At 40.9% G+C, this 20,341-nt stretch overlaps 1 protein-coding gene across 2 annotated transcripts in view; it reads right to left on the bottom strand.

Moving 5' to 3' along the window:
- The window catches only part of EDC4 (enhancer of mRNA decapping 4), a 688,366-nt gene that overhangs the window by 8,005 nt on the left and 660,020 nt on the right, over positions 1-20,341 (bottom strand). The window contains exon 26 of one of the 2 annotated variants that reach the window (XM_072117764.1): positions 10,540-10,759. In XM_072117764.1, the coding sequence (XP_071973865.1) occupies positions 10,540-10,759 (220 nt within the window). Of the gene's footprint in view, positions 1-10,539; positions 10,760-20,341 lie in introns of those variants that run through there. The other variant, XM_072117765.1, reaches the window with a different exon arrangement.

The following is a 20,341-nucleotide window of genomic DNA, read 5'->3' as shown; positions in this document are numbered from 1 at the left end:
TGTACGGAGCTGTGTGATGTGTCATTTTTTTGCGGAATGAGCTGATGTTTTCATCGCTATCATTTTGAGGACTGTACAACATTTTGATCACTTTTTATTACATAAAAATGGTATAGAGTTTCGTTTCAGACATTTGGGCGCCATTTTCCGTTATGGAGGTCACCACCGACATACTGTATTGCAGGATATGGCGTTGTTGCATTGGATTAATTACAAATCTTCAGAAACCACGTAGCCTTGGGTTTGATGAAGATTACGTTGGGGGAAACGAGTATCTTAAGAAGAGGGCAGCGCCCAGGAGCCATGTTTGAAGTGCAGCCGGCATCTTTGCAAGCACCGACCGCGGGAGTTAGCGATGGATCTTTGCTGCAATATGCAGCAAAGCCCATCTCTGTATGAAGAGGGCAGCCCGTGAGCCCTCTTCATACACCCTTCATAGCTCTGTCATGACTTACATCCCTAACTGGCCAGTCAATGCAGACAATTGGTCCTGTGATGTCCATGGTTGGGTGTGTCCTTGCGATCTCTACTCACCCCTAACACTGTCCCGTCAGACAATCAGGAAGCACTCCCATCCGATATAGCGGAAGCTGCTGAACGCTAATTCACTGTTCTCAGCATCTAAAAATTTATCAGATGCGGAGCACTACGGAGTTAAAGGAGTTTTTAAAAAAATCATAACAAAACTGAAACCATGGGGCAGAGGTGAAGCCGCTTTTGAATCACATTTTGCATTGTAGGGGAAGCCCGCTAGGTGGGCGACACGTGTGGGGCATTATTGGTTTCTCCCCTAGACTAGATCTAGACTTGATCTTTCTGGTAATATGATTAATTATTAAAATCTAATATTTATCTATATTTTTTTTATTTATTTATTTACCTGGTGGCTACATTACTGCATGTTGCACTTTATTTGATAGTACACTACATTGGGACATCCCATTCTATGTAACAATCCATATATCTATATATATTTTTGTTTTTACTGTGCATTACCATTGTAGAAATTATTCCATTATTATTCATTCTGGGAAGAACATTTTGTTCTTATCCCCTTCATTAGGGGTTTTTACATGTTATTATAATTTTTTGTGAATTAATAAATCTTTACTTGTTTTGCCAACACATTTTTTTTTGCTTTTTGTTATTTATATTTGTTCTTTAACTCTCCCTTTGCTGCAGTGAGATTACATCAGGCAAGGGAGGGGTGAAGTGCTAAGGGAGCAAGGGGAGTGTGAGACACACTGCACGCAGACTCTGGTAATGCCCCCAAGGAGCCCTTCATGGTCTTGAACATCATTTTAAGAAGTGACTTTAGAACAGTGCTTGTCAACTTTTCTAATGCTGTGACCCTCATGTTGCGGTGACCGCAAACCATGTACAAGACTACTACTACTACTACTACTACTACTACTATAGTCAGAGCCCAATACGGATTTTTACGACACAGAAAATCCTAATGCCAACATTTCTAAACAGTCAAAAAACGACAAAATTGGAGCAGGAAAAGCCCCAAGAAATCCAGAAGGGCAGGAAGTAAACACTCAAAATATACCCATAAGAAGTTACACTACCTGACAAACGAAGAAATAACTATTTCCGCTAGAACCGGATCACCATGTGAACAACGACCAAATGTTGTAACTAAATCAGCCGATGAGGTTGCAAATCCAACACAGAGGGATCCGGGATACTTTCAAATTGTCATTAACATCTCAGCCAATATCTTGACGTATGAACAAACATGTGTATTGAACAAAAAACTAAGTTTTACGCATACAAGTAATTTGAATTTATATCAAACAACAAAGATATCAACAAGTTCATACATCTGTAGGTTTTTCCTCTGCCTCTACATCATTCGGACATATAACTATCTAGGTAAATGTCAAGGTATAGCCAGTGAAAACAGTACCTTTGGTAAGGTGGGAATGAGGCTCTTTTTCGTTCCACCTCGATCCAGAAACGTGTATATAAAACGAAATACAAAGCAATAGTGTAGCACAGCTTTGATTGAAGACAGTGATCTTTAATTTTTATACTCACAATGATAGGAATTAAAAAGGCCTTAAGTAAAAAATCTTTAGATAAAAGAATTCTCATGCACATTCGGCGGTAGTTGCCCGACTCGAGTTTCGCCAATAGCGGCTTCTTCCAGGGCTAGCCGCCGTGCATGCATAATAGATTTTTATAGCTCAATGTGCAACGTGCTCATTTGTAAAGAGGAAACAGCTGTGTGTCCACAAACAATGTCCAACTGGATACAAAGTAACCCCTTAAAGTGTCAGTGCAGAGTGCAATGGCTTATAAAATAAACAATTACAAAATTACAAAATTACAATTATAAAATTACAAAAGTACAAAATTACAAGGAACATCAAGATTAATAAATAGTGAACAATAGGCATATGACATTCTTTGCTCATTATATCTTAAGCAGTAGGAGTTTTGTACGACTTGTGTGTGAATAGAGTCAAAGAGAAAATTAGAGAAAACATTTAATTTCGAACTCTGCATTTAAGCCGTAGGGGAGTAGTGTTTTTAACTGAAAAATCCAAAATGATTCTCGTTGATTAATCTTTTTCTCTGTGTCTTCACCTCTCCAATGGGGGGATATGTGTTCTATGGCTAAGAAGGAAATACCTTTAGGATTTTTGTCATGATACTTCAAAAAGTGTGCAGATAGAAATATTAAAAAAGGTAAAACTGACCATTCTCTATCTGCACACTTTTTGAAGTATCATGACAAAAATCCTAAAGGTATTTCCTTCTTAGCCATAGAACACATATCCCCCCATTGGAGAGGTGAAGACACAGAGAAAAAGATTAATCAACGAGAATCATTTTGGATTTTTCAGTTAAAAACACTACTCCCCTACGGCTTAAATGCAGAGTTCGAAATTAAATGTTTTCTCTAATTTTCTCTTTGACTCTATTCACACACAAGTCGTACAAAACTCCTACTGCTTAAGATATAATGAGCAAAGAATGTCATATGCCTATTGTTCACTATTTATTAATCTTGATGTTCCTTGTAATTTTGTACTTTTGTAATTTTATAATTGTAATTTTGTAATTGTTTATTTTATAAGCCATTGCACTCTGCACTGACACTTTAAGGGGTTACTTTGTATCCAGTTGGACATTGTTTGTGGACACACAGCTGTTTCCTCTTTACAAATGAGCACGTTGCACATTGAGCTATAAAAATCCATTATGCATGCACGGCGGCTAGCCCTGGAAGAAGCCGCTATTGGCGAAACTCGAGTCGGGCAACTACCGCCGAATGTGCATGAGAATTCTTTAATTTAAAGATTTTTTACTTAAGGTCTTTTTAATTCCTATCATTGTGAGTATAAAAATTAAAGATTACTGTCTTCAATCAAAGCTGTGCTACACTATTGCTTTGTATTTCGTTTTATATACACGTTTCTGGATCGAGGTGGAACGAAAAAGAGCGGTCGCTCGGTTTCTGAGCCGGAAGGAAAAGAGACCAACACAGCTGCTCGCTGCGTCCCGTGAGCGGACTAACAATCGCATCACAAGGAAGGATCTGCTTGAGAACGTGAGGGCTTTTATTAACCTCATTCCCACCTTACCAAAGGTACTGTTTTCACTGGCTATACCTTGACATTTACCTAGATAGTTATATGTCCGAATGATGTAGAGGCAGAGGAAAAACCTACAGATTTTTCTTTACTAGCAAGGAAAATTGGACTGCCTTTCCTTTCTTTTCCTCTTTGCGCCATCATTCGTTGGACAATCACACTGAACCCCGGTTCCAATCACTGTTTAAAGTTCATACATCTACTGACTCTTAAAAAATACTTTTCAAAGGAACGTCAAGATGAATTGACTAATGATTTACATCTTAATCCTTCTACTACTAACACTAGAGACATTCAGCCCTAGCGCCTCTTTTCAAGAACACGCTACCTTGTTGAATTTGCTGGATCTAGACTTTGAAAAGGATGAGGATACACCCATGTTAAAGGAAACCTACCATTTAGAATGGTAGGGGTAAGCTGTAAGCACCGAGCACCAGCTCAGGGTGAGCTGGTGCCGGTACTTACTTTCGTTAGTGTTATAAACCGCGGTATCGCGGTTTTAACACTTTTTAAACTTTAGAGCAGAAGAGGCTTCGGCGCTGCGTGCGCACGATCGTGTGCCCGCCTACATAGGAAATAGCGGAGATGTTGCGCACGCACGGTCACGCGCAGCGCCGAAGCCCCTACTGCTCTAAAGTTTAATAAGTGTTAAAACCGCGATACCGCGGTTTATAACACTAATGAAAGTAAGTACTGGCACCAGCTCACCCTGAGCTGGTGCTCGGTACTTACAGCTTACCCCTACCATTCTAAATGGTAGGTTTCCTTTAAATACTTCTCATATGGTGGTAACAAAAAAACCTTCCTTTTATCCATTAAATGCTCGGACGAATGAAATGGACATCTTTCAAGAAAATGTTGAAGAAGAGCTAAGACTATTAAACGATGAATCCTCTAAAACTTCAGGACAGCAAAATCTGACCAAAAAGGAACAGATAGCTATAACCCAGCTAAAAGCTAATCCATATATCTGTATTTGCCCCTCAGATAAAGGGGGTTCTGTCATTATTATGGATAAGAGTCTCTATCAACAGGAAGTAGAAAACATGCTTAATAATGAAGAAGTCTATCAGAAACTTGCTGTCGACCCCACTGACACCATCCGGGATATGCAAATATTTGCAAACTTCCTTTTCCTCCTTCACGAACAGGGTCTTTCACATTAAAACTACGAATCAACTCACGTAGTTTACCTAGTTCAATGTACAAAATGCTTCCTGCAATATGTTGGGTGCACGGTGCGCAAGCTTAAAGGGGTTGTGTCTCTATAGCAAATGGCTGTAATTGGGTCCAATGCATTGTGACAAGTACTTTCACCATTTACACTTATTACAAAATCTGCAGCCTTATTGAAATAACTCCTTTTGTCCTGGTTGCTGGCGCCCCCTGCTGGTAGCTGTGTCCTGTCCTGAGCTTCAGCTGATCTGGCCGAGTCTGCGCACAAGGAGTCAGCAGCTGCTCTGCACTACAGATCACTCCACGGGATCAGAGCTCCTCTCCACACTGAGAGATCAGCTGACACACTGCAGCCAATAGGAAGTGAGAGAGGAGGAGGGGCAGAGATTGTGCTGTGATGGCCACTGCTTACCATCTCCACAGGAGCTTCCAGCAGCAGATACAAGGTAACTGCAGCCAGACATTACTGCTGCACAGAGGAGTCCCCCCTAACATGGATCATAGCAATGTAGCTCCTGTACTCTCCTCCATTCACTGTCCCTCCATGCTACCCTGCTCTCCTGCAAAGGGGCCCCTGTCCCTAGCTAAAGATCGGTAACATGTAACAAGCTGTCACCTATTTATCTTTCCAAGTCCTATTATCTATCCCATATCTATCTATCTATCTATCTATCCCATATCTATCCCATATCTATCTATCTATCTATCTATCTATCCCATATCTATCCCATATCTATCTATCTATCTATCTATCTATCTATCTATCTATCCATCCCATATCTATCCCATATCTATCTATCTATCTATCTATCTATCCCATATCTATCTATCTATCTATCCCATATCTATCTCATATCTATCTATCTAGCTATCTATCCCATATCTATCTCATATCTATCTATCTATCCCATATCTATCTCATATCTATCTATCTCATATCTATCTATCCCATATCTATCTATCCCATATCTATCTATCCCATATCTATCCATCCCATATCTATCCATCCCATATCTATCCATCCCATATCTATCCATCCCATATCTATCCATCCCATATCTATCCATCCCATATCTATCCATCCCATATCTATCCCATATCTATCTATCTATCTATCTATCTAGTGAATTAGTTGCAATTCCTTACAAAATACATAGAAAGAGATGCAATTAATGGCCCCAAAGTAACATACAAAAATACAAAAGTTTATTAGTAAAAGTCATAAAAACAACTGAAAAGGTCCATGTTAATGCACCTAATTTTGTACAATCAGTGCATACAAGTAGAGCAAAACAATGTATTCTCACAGCATCATGGTCGGTCAGGCGGACAGTAAAGTGTAAATATGACGGAGGTCTAGAAAAATGCAGGGACAGAAAACTCCATGCGTATCCTCACTTTGAAGTGACTGTGGCACTTACCCCTGAGGAAGTCACTTTGGAGTGACGATACACGTCAGGTTTGCCTCCCCTCCTCCATGCATGTCAGCCTGAACGACCATGATGCTGTGAGAATACATAGTACATGTGTACTATGTGCAGTGTCCTGTGTATAGTGCAGGGGGCGCCAGATTCAATATTTCTGGTGCACATTCTTCATGAATCTGGTGCCCCCTGTACTGCCCCGACAGAGTGCACCAACTTTTTTTGGTGCACATTTAACATGGGGCGTATGACACATTTCTATTGGACTTTGCATGCTAAATCTGGCGCACGGTCAGACTGAGCACCGGAATGCCCCCTAATTTGTGCTGAAAAATCCTAATGCTCTTCGAGTCCCCGTGGCTGCGTAGCACACACCATGACGTCAGCCACTTGGCGACATCACAGTGTGTACGCCGCCATCGGCACACACTAGGATGTCAGCAAGCGGCTGACGTCATGGTGTACGCAATAGGACCGCGTGGGAGCTGAAGACAGAAGAGGATCAATGGGGCTGAGTTTTTGTGAAGTAAGTACAGAGTTTTTTTAGGGTGGGCAGAGGGCTGCTGGCTCTGGGGGGTGGAAGCACTCGCTATATATAGGGGAGGGGCAGACACTGGCTATATACGAGGGGGCAGGCACTCTCTATATACGAAGGGGGTAGGCACTTGCTATATACAAGGAGACAGGCACTTGCTATACACAAGGTGGCAGGCACTTGCTATACACAAGGTGGCAGGCACTTGCTATACACAAGGTGGCAGGCACTTGCTATATACGAGGGGGCAGGCACTTGCTATATACACAAGGGGGCAGGCACGTGCTATATACACAAGGGGGCAGGCACTGGTTATTTACTGGGGACTGGCTGGCCATATACTTGGAGGTTGCTGGCTATATACCGGGGCAGGGGGCTATTGGCTGTATACATGGGGCAGGTGCTGTCTATATACTACAGGGTAGAGGCTGGGTATATACTGGGGGGGCATGTGCTATCTAGATATATACTTGGTGGAGGCTGTGACCAATGCATTTCCCACCATAGGCTTATACTTGAGTCAGCAGGTTCTGCCTGTTTTTTTGTTAAAATTAGGTACCTCAGCTTATACTTGGGTCAGCTTATGCTCGAGTATATACACACATTATACTGAGGTGTACATGTACATACATATATATATATATATATTTTCTTATTCAAGTATATATTGACAATGATTAAAAGGAGAGGAAGCAGTGTCAGGGCTTTGGTAGGTGACACACAGCACAATAGCAGATTCCTGCTGTGCTGGGGATCAGTAAATGCAGGGACTATTTGAGCACAGCAGGTAGAAGGAGACTCTGAAGGCTGATCGCTAGGCCCCTCCCACATCTGCTTCTGTGTGGAGCAGAATAGAGGCTGAACAAGCATCATAATATCAAATAGAAAGGTATTTTTAATTCCAGGTAACCATTACAAATAGATTTTTGAAATATTTTAACCTCTTTGACAGCTTTTTGTAGTAAATAGTTTCGTGAAATTACTCCTTTAAGGATAGAATTAGTAAGCACATCACGGGCGCTAACCCTAGTCTAATCTCCAGCACTCGGAATCTATCTGGCATATCTAAACACTTTAAAGAAGTACATGCGAGCTTAATGACTGGCATGATGGTTGTAGGTATAGAATCAGTGGCCCGCCCCGTTGATTGGAAGAAGGCTCTTCTTTCGAGAGAAGCCTTTTGGATTCTCAATTTAGACATCCGACATCCTAAGGGGCTTAACTTCTGACAAGACTTATTATATTTCTATTAAATTTATGCATTACATTGGGTTTCTTCTTTGTAATTTCATCACCTGTGGTCTGATCAGCGGGTAGCTGCACGTCACATGTCTTACACGCCGGAAACTCGTAACTTGACACAGAGTCAATCCACTATATATTTCCGTAGACGAGATTGTGTAGTATAGGTATGTGACAGTCCGAAACTTGTTATCGCTGCTATTTTTTTCTTTTTTGTCTCATGCCCTTTTTTGTCATTTTTTAGTATCCATGTACATTTATTTGCATTATGTACTGTAACAATTTTATATCATGAAGATTAAACTTTTCAAAATGTTTTAACAGTCTTGTTTGCACTTTGTTGAAAGCATACAGTACTCTGGTTATCCGGACCAGCGTCTTCATGAAAGGGATACCGTGCACCTGACCAATCACCATCCTGGACCATAACAGCCTCCTACGGCTTACCCTTATGTTTGTTTTCCTTTTTGCCTATAACTACTATAATACTGCCCTCTATGTACAAGAATAGAACTACTATACGACTGTAATATAATAATATATAATATAGATAAAATTATATTATATATATATATATATATATATATATATATATATATATATATATACCGCCCCCTATGTACAAGAATAGAACTACTATAATACCGCCCCCTATGTACAAGAATAAAACTACTATAATACCGCCCACTATGTACAAGAATAAAACTACTATAATCAAGCCTCCTATGTACAGTACAAGAATGTAACTCCTATAATGCTGCCCCCTGTTCTAGTGCCCCCCCTGCTGCCCCCTGTTCTAGTGCCCCCCCTGCTGCCCCCAGTTCTAGTGCCCCCCCTGCTGCCCCCAGTTCTAGTGCCCCCCCTGCTGCCCCCAGTTCTAGTGCCCCCCCTGCTGCCCCCAGTTCTAGTGCCCCCCCTGCTGCCCCCAGTTCTAGTGCCCCCCCTGCTGCCCCCAGTTCTAGTGCCCCCCCCCGGCTGCCCCCAGTTCTAGTGCCCCCCCCTGCTGCTTCCAGTTCTAGTGCCCCCCCTGCTGCCCCCAGTTCTAGTGCCCCCCCCCTGCTGCCCCCAGTTCTAATGCCCCCCCTGCTGCTCCGAGTTATAGTTGCTCCTCACTGTGAGCAGAGCAGCCATGCTCCACAGGAGGCTGCATAGAGTAGAAGCCGGACAGTCAAGTGATGACATAATCACAGGTCCTCCACCTTCCCTTCTGTACAGCAGCCGGACCGGTCCACACTTACCACACACTTGTCTTATTCAGTTTTTGCCGCAAAACGCAGCAAAAACGGAATGGGATTGCATCCCATGTGTTTTGGTCATTCAACCCTGCCGGGGTCGCGACCCACAGGTTGAGAACCGCTGCTTTAGAAGAAGGGAGTCCATGGTGAACATTACCATGGTAAACAATTAAATGGTTTAAGTATCCCTAGTTAATCATTCTTGATTTTAATGGTAGGTTTCCTTTAACCCATACGGGACTCATTCTATTTTGGCCTTTAGGACGTAGTCCCATTTTTCAAATCTGCCCTGTGTGCTTATAGCTTTGGAACACTATAAGATATCCAGGGGATTTTGAGATTGTATTCTCGTGACACATTGTACTTCAAATTAGTTTAAAATTTGGATGAAATGTTTTGTGTTTAGTTATGAAAAAAAATAAATTTAGCAAAAATTTTGAAAGATTCTTTATTTTCAAATCTGATGCAGATAGTAATAGCTCCCAAATAAATTCATAACTTACATTTCCCAAATGTCTGCTTTATGTTGGCATGTTTTTTTAAGATTCCACATATTTTACTAGAATGTTATAAGGCTCAGAATTTGGGTGCCATTTTTCACATTTTTTGTAAAATCAGCAAAACCTGTATTTAGGTGGACTTGATCAACTTTTAATTGACTGTAAATAATAGCTATTAGCTAAAGAATTTTGTTTAACCCTTTAGGTTATTTTAGGGGTTAAAACAAAACGGAGGGCTTATATTTTGATGTATTTATTTTTTATTTATTCTTATGTTTAAACTTTAGTGTTTTTAACTTTTATTACTTATACAAACTTGAACTTGAACCAGTGATGCTCTGATCACTGGTTCAAGTCCAATACACTGATGTAAAATACTTAATCATTGTAGAGCAGTGTAAACTGTCTGAGCATGCAGGCGCATGCGCAGACAGTTTACAGTCAGACCCAAAAGAAGTCTGACTGCTCAGGACATCGGGCAGCCCCAGGGGAGGGCAGTCCTTGGGGAGGAAGAGGATCGGATTCCCCGGTAAGCGGCACAGGGGGATCCGATCTATAGGGGAAAGACTTGTGTAAGGGGTTAGCTCTCGCGATCGGAACAAGCTTCGATCGCGTATTTTACAGTGCGGTGTCAGCTGTAATAGACAGCTGACAGCCGCTGCTTCTGGTGTCGGCTATGTTCGTGGGCCGGTGCCAGAAGCGGGCCATAATAGAACGCCCCGGTGCAGGAAGTATCTACCCACAGGGGCGTACTATAACGTCCTGGTGCGCATAGGGGTTAAGATGTCAACGTTTATTTCACCTGTAGGTAGCACTTACCTGCTGAAATGCTTGGTTAAGCTGGCCTTGTTGAAGAAGCTGCATGATGTGTGTCTGTTGAGATTGATAGTCAAGATGGGAAGAAGGAATTGGTGTCCCTGCAGCAGATCTCATGGCATACATAATGCTTGAAGTAACTGCAGCCTGCTGCTCCTTCATGGCATGGTTTACTTCTTCTTTGATAATTCTTTGCACTTGTGATAGGATAGAGTCTTGCATACTACAAGCAGAAATAATTCAAAAAATGAATTAGATTAGCAAAATTTGCACAACAGATTGAGGAGATTATATAAAGTATAGCATTCGAGAAGAATTAAACAAAACTTTAAATTATTGCATCCTACTTAACTGTATTTTATACACTTCAGTTATGTTTGTTTCTGCATTGCAGGGTCTCCTCAGTTATAAAAAAAGAAAAAAACTCCCAAAATCTTTAACCCCCTTGCCTCCAACGCCAGTTTTCACCTTTATGACCAGGCCCTATTTTTAGAATTTTAATTGGTAACACTTTAAAATAGCCAAGTGATTTTGAGACCGTTTTCTTGTGACACATTGTACTTCATGTTAGTTGAAAAATTCTAGTGATAAGTTTTTCATTTCCTTCTAAAAAAAAAAAAATGGAATGTTGACAAAAGTGAAAAGTTAGGTCGGGGACAAATAAGCATTCAACTTTGTAAAGACTCTTGGGGATATTGCTACCCCAGAGTTCCTTCCTGAGTCACTGCTACCCTTAAAATATTTGGTATTCCAGATGAATTGCGAAATGATAATAGGAATTGGAGAAACGGACCGATGCCATGAAATAATCCTGGTAAAGATGAATTACTGTGAAGTTTCTATCATTTTTACACTAACAGATACCTGTTTAATGGCTTTAATTAGATTATTGTCTGTAAAGACCTTTCTGGTTTCTTAATGTGAAACAATGTGGAGTATAATTCAACTCCCCTTTCTTGAACTGGAACCTCCATCACCACATCTTTTAGAAGTCATTTTTTACCTCTGATTCTAGCGTGATTTGTCATAATTGTAGCCCTGAATCGTTGAGGGGGGGGGGGGGGGGCGCGTGGGAGACAGAAAGGGTAGTTGCATACCCTCTCGGATTATTCTGAAAACCTATTTGTTGTTTTCCCACTCTGGTAAAAAGTGCAATATCTTGCCTCCCACAGGACTTCTGGCATCATTGCAGACCAATGTTTTAGAGGGGTCTAGGGGATGGTTAAACAGGAATCCTCTAGGTTTCTGAGGATTTCCAGTACCCCTCCTTTTCTCAAGGTTTTTGGGTAGCAGAAACAGAAAACCTCCTTTGGGGATGAAAGGACCCATTTCTAAATTCCTGACCTGTTGGAAACCCTTTCTTTTTGCCAGAAGCATTATCCAGGATTTTATCTAGTCCCGTTCCAAATTAATATTCGCCTTCACAGCCATATAGCCTGTCTAGCTGTTAAATATTATACATATACAATATTATACATAAAATATTCATTAGTATTAGACCATGAAGAGTTAAAGTAATAGCACCCTGCTGACATGCACAATCTGTGTTGGTAAGGGATGAGCTACTGTACATTGGATCAAACCTAAAAATATATGAATACCATATATAGGGACACAGAACATCCAACACTACAAGACACACCTCTAGTCTTACTATATATGACAGAACATGGTTAACGACTCGGACTTGTTTAAAGGAAATAATTTTTGGATTAATGATAGTTCTGTTATTTGTCATAATTGTTGGTAACTGTGAATATAAATCTTTCTGTGTATAGGACAATTTGTGTTGTATGTCACACGATACAAGAGTCTTTTGGTCTAGTTGGTGAAGTTTCAGACCATTTTATTCCTTTCTCAATGAGTAGAAGTCAATATAAATTATAGAGTCAATTTGCTTAGTTAACTTTCAACTTTGTGAAATTATTGTTGTATTTATTGATTTCTAATGATATTTCTATTTTTTCTTTTCTATTACAGGATAAATGATCTGATGTAATAATAATCATAGTGATTGTAATAACTGCATGAATGGTCTAACCAAAAAAATGTATTAACTAATATCTTTACGAATGCATGTGATTAAACAATGTGTCACTTGTATATCATAAGGAGATGCTGCCTGAATGTATTTTATGCTTAGCATGAATAGTCTGGTCTGCTGATGGCAGCCAACATGTGGTGACACTAATACCTTTGTCTTATATATATATATCTGCCAGTCTATGTGTATCTGTGTACGTGGAAAATGTTGCTTCTAGTAATGTGAGATGTTCAGTACGGAAAACTTTTGTGTTGGACACATACAAGAGACATCAAAGGGATTGAGAAAAAATAATGTCTTGTATATTATTTGTGATCCACAATGAAGTACTTCACATCTAAAGTTCATTCGTGGTTAAAGGTGCATCAGTTAATGAGAAATTACACAGGAATTCATTAATGAACAAAGAATAAGGCCATATACATCCAGTATCTATGAGGAGTGTGTGATGAAGCTGAGTGATGATGGCAGCTGCAGAGAATGATGAATGGCAGGAATGGTGATGTTATAATGTGATGAAAATTCACATGTGTGAACATTTCTGAATCCTGTTTTCAAGAGCAAACACATCTGTTTATGTATCTATCTAAGTATTTACATTTTTGGGGATTTAAAGTATGTTTTATATTATAAATACTTTTTTAAGACTTGCATAAATGCACATGCACACATAAGACAAGACATTTCTATACATACCGACAACATGTACATTAAAAGGAACTTATGTCATATATTTTTATTTTTTGGTTTCATTTGATATTTAATGACCAACCATCTTGACTATTACAAGGCCGTATATCTACAAGAATTCAATAGGATTATTATTTTGGTCTAATTCAAAGGTGTAAGGTAAAATACATGGAGTAAGGTCTCTGACTAACTTTCATGAATATTTAATACTCAGAAGAACTCAAGGTTTATTGTTAGACAGAAATAAATGAATGACACACATACTGAATATAGTATAAAGATGAGAATAAAATAAAGTGAATATAACACTGCAAATAGGGAACAACACATTATTGAATAAATATCTGAAGACTTTGGTTTCATTATAAAACAGAACCTCGTACTTACTAGAATAAGAATATTACATTGATGTTTTATTGAATAAATATTTAGGTGATAATCATATACAATATGGTATATTCTAAGGTATTTGTGAAATAAATGTGTCTTATTCTTAAAGTTTAATTGATAAAGATCCACATTAAGTTCTGAAATTGGATCAGATTGAAAAATATTTCCTAAACTTTTGTCAATTGCAATGTGATATATGGTTAGTAATTGATATATGATAAATAATAATATCTGATAGTATAAAGCAATATTAATGAAATTCACTTACATTATTATAGACACATAATGAATGATATGGTTCACTGTGATCACTATAAACTAGAAATAATCACCAATTTTGGTGTAGATTTAGGGCAGAAGAAGTCGTCTTCAATCAAGTCTCCAAACCAAATGAAAATACTTTATTATGGATCAGAGAATAATAGTTACAATTCCAGGTCCTATGAGCTTCATGAAGGTAAAGAGTTGATGTTCAGATGTAACAACATGAAATCTGATGGACTGTGTTATCACTGAATGATTACAGCTAATACTGGACTTATAATACATCCAGTTGACAATTATTGGACAGAGTTATTAGGATTGTTTTTGTCAAAGCTGTCAAAGGAATTCTAATCACCTAACCTGGTGAGGAAAGGGTTATTGAAATCTGATTATTGATACAACCCTAGGGACTGTTATACGCTGACTACAGATTCATTTGGCCTCAGATGCGCAGATGACGCCTTTAGCATCTGACTCAGGGATGGTTTTCAAGGCCTCTACCTAAGGAAGTCTAAGGGAATCCTCTGCCTAGTATGTGGTGACGGGAAACAAATCTACTTGTCTACCTTAAAGGTGTGCTCTCTCACTTTAACCAACCCCATACTTGCTTCAGAAGGGATCAATGTCAATGTTAACACTTGCAATACTATCACAGCTGTTCCATTGACAAGTACCCAGATGACTTCCTAGAAGAAGAGTCTCCAAGAATTACTTTGAGTCAAGTCAATTACAAAGAGGTGACTGTTGTACAGGTATCAGGAGTGATACATGTTCATCACAAGGACTTCACTTTTACATCTATAACTTCATAAGGCTTTTGTGTTACATACTAGAAGAAAATAACAATCCAGGAATGCAATTAAAGGTTCTGCACATGATAATCTATCAACAGTAATGATAAGGAATCTACATACTAAAGACTGTAACTAGTCCTTCTACTGGATGAGAAGAAGATGACAAGAAGAAGCTTCACCTATATCTATGACTTAGTATATAGTCTATCAACTTATTTATATTTGATCACAGTATATCATAACATTTATTCATATAATAATGTGATAATGCTGATTGAATTTTAGATCAGAAAAAATGTATTTATTATGGACATTTCTCAACAGAAGAAAGAAGATCTTCTGATGATTTATGATCGAATATTGTTAATTTTGAGGGATCGAACAAATGTAACTCACCCTCAAGAGGGGGAAATGTTAAATAATTATATATCACGATATTCATTAATATAAGACCATGAAGAGTTAAATTGATAGACATACACAATCTATATCAGCATTAGGGATGAGCTACAGTACATTGCATCAAGCCTAAACACCTCTACTTTTACTATATATGACAGACAGTGTCATGGCGGGTGGTACGGAGAGGTGGTACAACAAGACTACGACAGCTAGGCCAGCTGGAGGTCTCTCACTACTGAAACTCTTGTGCTCTCACATCTCGGACATCTCTCACAGACAAATGGAAGACACAAAAGGTGGATAAAGACATATGAAGAGCTACCGGAAAAGATGGAAACCTCACGGCCATCACCAGAACATATTCTCAATGAAACACTGACTAACATGGACACGTGAATGATAACCTATGCAAGTATCTTGTATCCTGCATTTTGCAACCTGGATGATGGAAATAAAGGAGACTTTTTAATAAGTTTTTATGAGCCCTTTTGGTGTCAACCGAGCAACATATTTTTTGAATAATCACTTTGACACCATAAAGCAGGGGTCAGGAACCTTTTTGGCTGAGAGAGCCATGATTGCCAACATGTTTTAAAATGTAAGCTGTAGAATATGCACATGCCTCCCACTAGATAGGTATACCCAGCACACGCCTCCCAGTAGATAGCTAGCACCAGAACACGCCCCCTGTAGAGATGTAGCCCAAGAAACGCCCCCCAGTAGATAGGTAGCCCCAGCACATGTCTCCCAGCAGATAGGTAGTCCCAGCACATGTCTCCCAGCAGATAGGTAGCCCCAGCACATGCCTCCCAGCAGATAGATAGCCCCAGCACATGCCTCCCAGCAGATAGGTAGCCCCAGCATATGCCTCCCAGTAGATAGGTAGCCCCAGCATATGCCTCCCAGTAGATAGGTAGCACCAGCACATGCCTCCCAGTAGATAGGTAGCACCAGCACATGCCTCCCAGTAGATAGGTAGCCCCAGCAAATGCCCCCCAGTAAATAGCTTGCCACAGCACATGCCCACCAGTATACAGTTAGCCACAGCACATGCCCCCCCCCCCAGAATATAGGAAGCCACAGCACATGCTACCCAAAAGATAGGTAGCCCCAGCACATGCCTCCCAGAAGATAGGTAGCCCCAGCACATGCCCCCCAATATATAGGTTGCCACAGCACATGCCCACCAGTATACAGTTAGCCACAGCACATGCCCCCACCCAGTATATAGGAAGCCACAGCACATGCCTCCCAGTAGATAGGTAGCCCCAGCAAATTCCCCCCAGTACATAGCTTGCCACAGCACAAGCCCACCAGTATACAGTTAGCCACAGCACATGCGCCCCCCCCCCCACAATATAGGAAGCCACAGCACATGCTACCCAAAAGATGGGTAGCCACAGCACATGCCTCCCAGAAGATAGGCAGCCCCAACACATGCCTCCCAGTAGATAGGTAGCTACAGCACATGCCTCCCAGTAGATAGGTAGCCCCAGCACATGCTTCCCAGAAGATAGGTAGCCCAAGCACATTATCCCAGTAGATAGGTAGCCCGAGCACATGCCCCCCAATATATAGGTTGCCACAGAACATGCCCACCAGTATACAGTTAGCCACAGCACATGCCCCCCCCCCAGAATATAGGAAGCCACAGCACATGCTACCCAAAAGATAGGTAGCCACAGCACATGCCTCCCAGTAGATAGGTAGCCACAGCACATGCCTCCCAGTAGATAGGTAGCCACAGCACATGCCTCCCAGTAGATAGGTAGCCACAGCACATGCCTCCCAGTAGATAGGTAGCCACAGCACATGCCTCCCAGTAGATAGGTAGCCCCAGCACATGCTTCCCAGAAGATAGGTAGCCCAAGCACATTATCCCAGTAGATAGGTAGCCCGAGCACATGCCCCCCAATATATAGGTTGCCCCAGCACATGCCCACCAGTATACAGTTAGCCACAGAACATGCCCCCCAGTATATAAGAAGCCACAGCACATGCCTCCCAGAAGATAGGTAGCCCCAGCACATGCTTCCCAGAAGATAGGTAGCTCAAGCACATTATCCCAGTAGATAGGTAGCCCCAGCACATGCCCCCAGTATATAGGTTGCCACAGCACATGCCCACCAGTCTACAGTTAGCCACAGCACATGCCCCCCCCCAGTATACAGGAAGCCACAGCACATGCTTCGCAGAAGATAGGTAGCCACAGCACATGCTTCCCAGAAGATAGGTAGCCAAAGCACATGCCTCCCAGTAGATAGGTAGCCCCAAGCACATGCCTCCCAGTAGATAGGTAGCCTCAGTACATGCCTCCAGGTAGATAGTTAGCCCCAGTACATGCCTCCCAGTAGATAGGTAACCCCAGCACACGCCCCCAGTAGGAAACCCATGCAAACATGGAGAGAACATACCTTCTCTTTGCAGATGTTGACCTGGGACTTGAACCCAGGTCCCCAGTGCTGCAAGGCTGTAATGCTACTCACTAAGTCACATGCCCATCATTTATCTCTCTCCTATAAAATTTTCCCATATTACAGATTATTTTACCATACAAAAGAAGCCTCTTACTGACTGTGACTGGTCATAAAATAGTTTTATTTTGGGGATCCACTTTTTGCCCTCACTTAAACTGGCCTTGAAGGCAAACACCCAATTTTTCTTCTGAACCCTACTGCGTACCCCATACAACATTTTATATGCACGTGTGGGGCAATGCTACAGTTGGGAGAAATAGTTTTACACATTTTTGGGGGTTGTTTCATCTTTTCTCCGTTATGGCTTAAAAAAATTTGGGGTGTCTTTTTGAGAAAATTTTCAAATTTTTCCTTTTCGGGGCCTAATTTAATCAAACACCTGTTGGGGCAAATACACAAATTATGATCAATATGATAAAAATCTTTTCAGTGCCACTTATCAATTTTTATCTTGTCAGTTCTATGACTTGCCACAGAAAACCTTCAAACCAATAAAGGAAATAATATAAATAAGAGATTGTAGACAGAATGTGGGCACTATATAGGATCGGTCTCAGACTTTTTAAACTTTTGAACATATAAATACTTTAATTTTGTTATTTGTGAAACATAAAACAATGCTTAGAAATAACCCAAAGTAACAATTTCTACTATATAAGTAGTTGCAATATTTCTTTTTAACTTTAATAAATAAAAAGGTGAAAAAATTCATGCGTGATAAAAAATACAAAAAATATATAAAAAAGTCATACAATGCATAGAATATATGCACAATTTTTATGAACAGTTGGTTGGATTAATTTCCAGGAGACTGGTGCTGTCAGGCTATGGGGCCCTATACCTGAAGCATCGACAGTTTGAAGTTCATTGAACAGCCAAAATATTTAAGCTGTTCAATTAACTTTAAACTGTCTATGCTGCAGGTATAGGGCCCTTTAGCCTGACAGCACTAGGGCTCTCTAAATGGATCCTGACACAGGACAACTTTTTCAGCCATATTTGTCCTCCAAAGACTAATCAACGCTCTTTCCCTTCCAAGTGCCTACCTATGCTCATACAGCAGTTTAGTGACAAAATGGGTATTGGCATAGCACTAAACATTGTAAAATGCATTTTCCCTTTTATCCCATTGTGAAGGTGTAAATTTTAGTGTACAATGAATATATTGTTAGATAAAATTACATTTCTGTAATTTCACTTCTGTATATTTTTCATACCTCAGAGGGTTAACAAACTCCCCAAAAGTTGTTTTAAATATTTTGAAGGATGCAATTTCTAAAATGGTGTAATTTGTGGGGGGTTTCTATCATAAAGGCCTTATAAAGTTTAAAAATCACACCTAAAGTTATAAGCCTCCAAACAAAACGATTTGGTGATATGACTAACTTTCCAAAAAGTAGAACATTTTGAATTTGGAAAACATATTTTTTCATAATTTTCGCCAAATTTCCATTTATTTCATAAATAAATACTAAATATATTTCTTAAATTTCTCAACATACATGAAGTACAATATGTCACAAAAAACCTCTTCCAAAATCACCTGGATATGGTACAGCATTCCGAAGTTATGACCACTAAATGGCCAAGTCGTTAAGGGGTTAACATGTAGTGTGTGCGTGCATATAAGTAAAGCATGTAATAAATAGCATACAAGTATATGCAAGTTAAACCTATAGGAGGATATTTACCCTGCTCTTGCACAGCCCCTCAACGCCCCTTCACGCCCCACTGGCGTGAACGTGGCAGATTGGGTTAAATAACTGCAAGTGCTAGCAATAAGCTAGCATTCGCAATTATTTCAGGGCATCTAGGCTACTGACGTGGCGCAGAGGCCCTGTTAAATATCCCCCATAGTGTGTGGTGTGTGTATATATGTACCGTATATACCGGCGTATAAGACGACTTTTGAAGACAGAAAAATCTTCTGTCTTCTCTGGGGTCGTCTTATACGCCGGTAATCGTCTTATACGGCGGCATGGAGAGGGCTCACGGGCTGAGCCCTCTCCATAGCCGGTAAGTCTTTGCTGCATATTGCAGCAAAGGCTTACCGGTAACACCCGCGATCGGTGCTAGCACCGATCGCGGGTGTTTGCACAGCGATGGCTGCCGGCAGCCTCAAAAAGACATCGGGGGGAAAATACTCACCCTCCGTTGGCCCCGATGTCCGCGCTGTGCTGTCTTCAGTCTTCCGCGCCGTCTTCTTTCTTCTGCTGGGCGCCGCCATGTCTTTCCCCGGGTCGGCGCCTAGTATGACGTCAGCAGCGGCGCGTCATACTAGGCGCCTGCCGGGGAAGATCAATGGCGGCGCCCAGCAGAAGAAAGAAGACGGCGCGGACATCGGGGGAGCAGCGCCGCACATCGGGGCCACCGGAGGGTGAGTATATAAGTTTATTTTATTTTTTTTAATGCTGGGCAGTGCTGTATACTACTGGGGGCAGTGCTGTATACTACTGGGGGCTGTGCTGTATACTACTGGGGGTTGTGCTGTATACTACTGGGGGCAGTGCTGTATACTACTGGGGGCTGTGCTGTATACTACTGGGGGCAGTGCTGTATACTACTGGGGGCAGTGCTGTATACTACTGGGGGCAGTGCTGTATACTACTGGGGGCTGTGCTGTATACTACTGGGGGCTGTGCTGTATACTACTGGGGGCTGTGCTGCATACTACTGGGGGCTGTGCTGTATACTACTGGGGGCTGTGCTGTATACTACTGGGGGCAGTGCTGTATACTACTGGG

The sequence above is a fragment of the Engystomops pustulosus genome, chromosome 7 (genome assembly GCF_040894005.1).
Source record: "Engystomops pustulosus chromosome 7, aEngPut4.maternal, whole genome shotgun sequence".
Lineage (NCBI taxonomy): Eukaryota > Metazoa > Chordata > Amphibia > Anura > Leptodactylidae > Engystomops > Engystomops pustulosus.
This window is presented reverse-complemented; position numbering and strand designations above follow the sequence as displayed.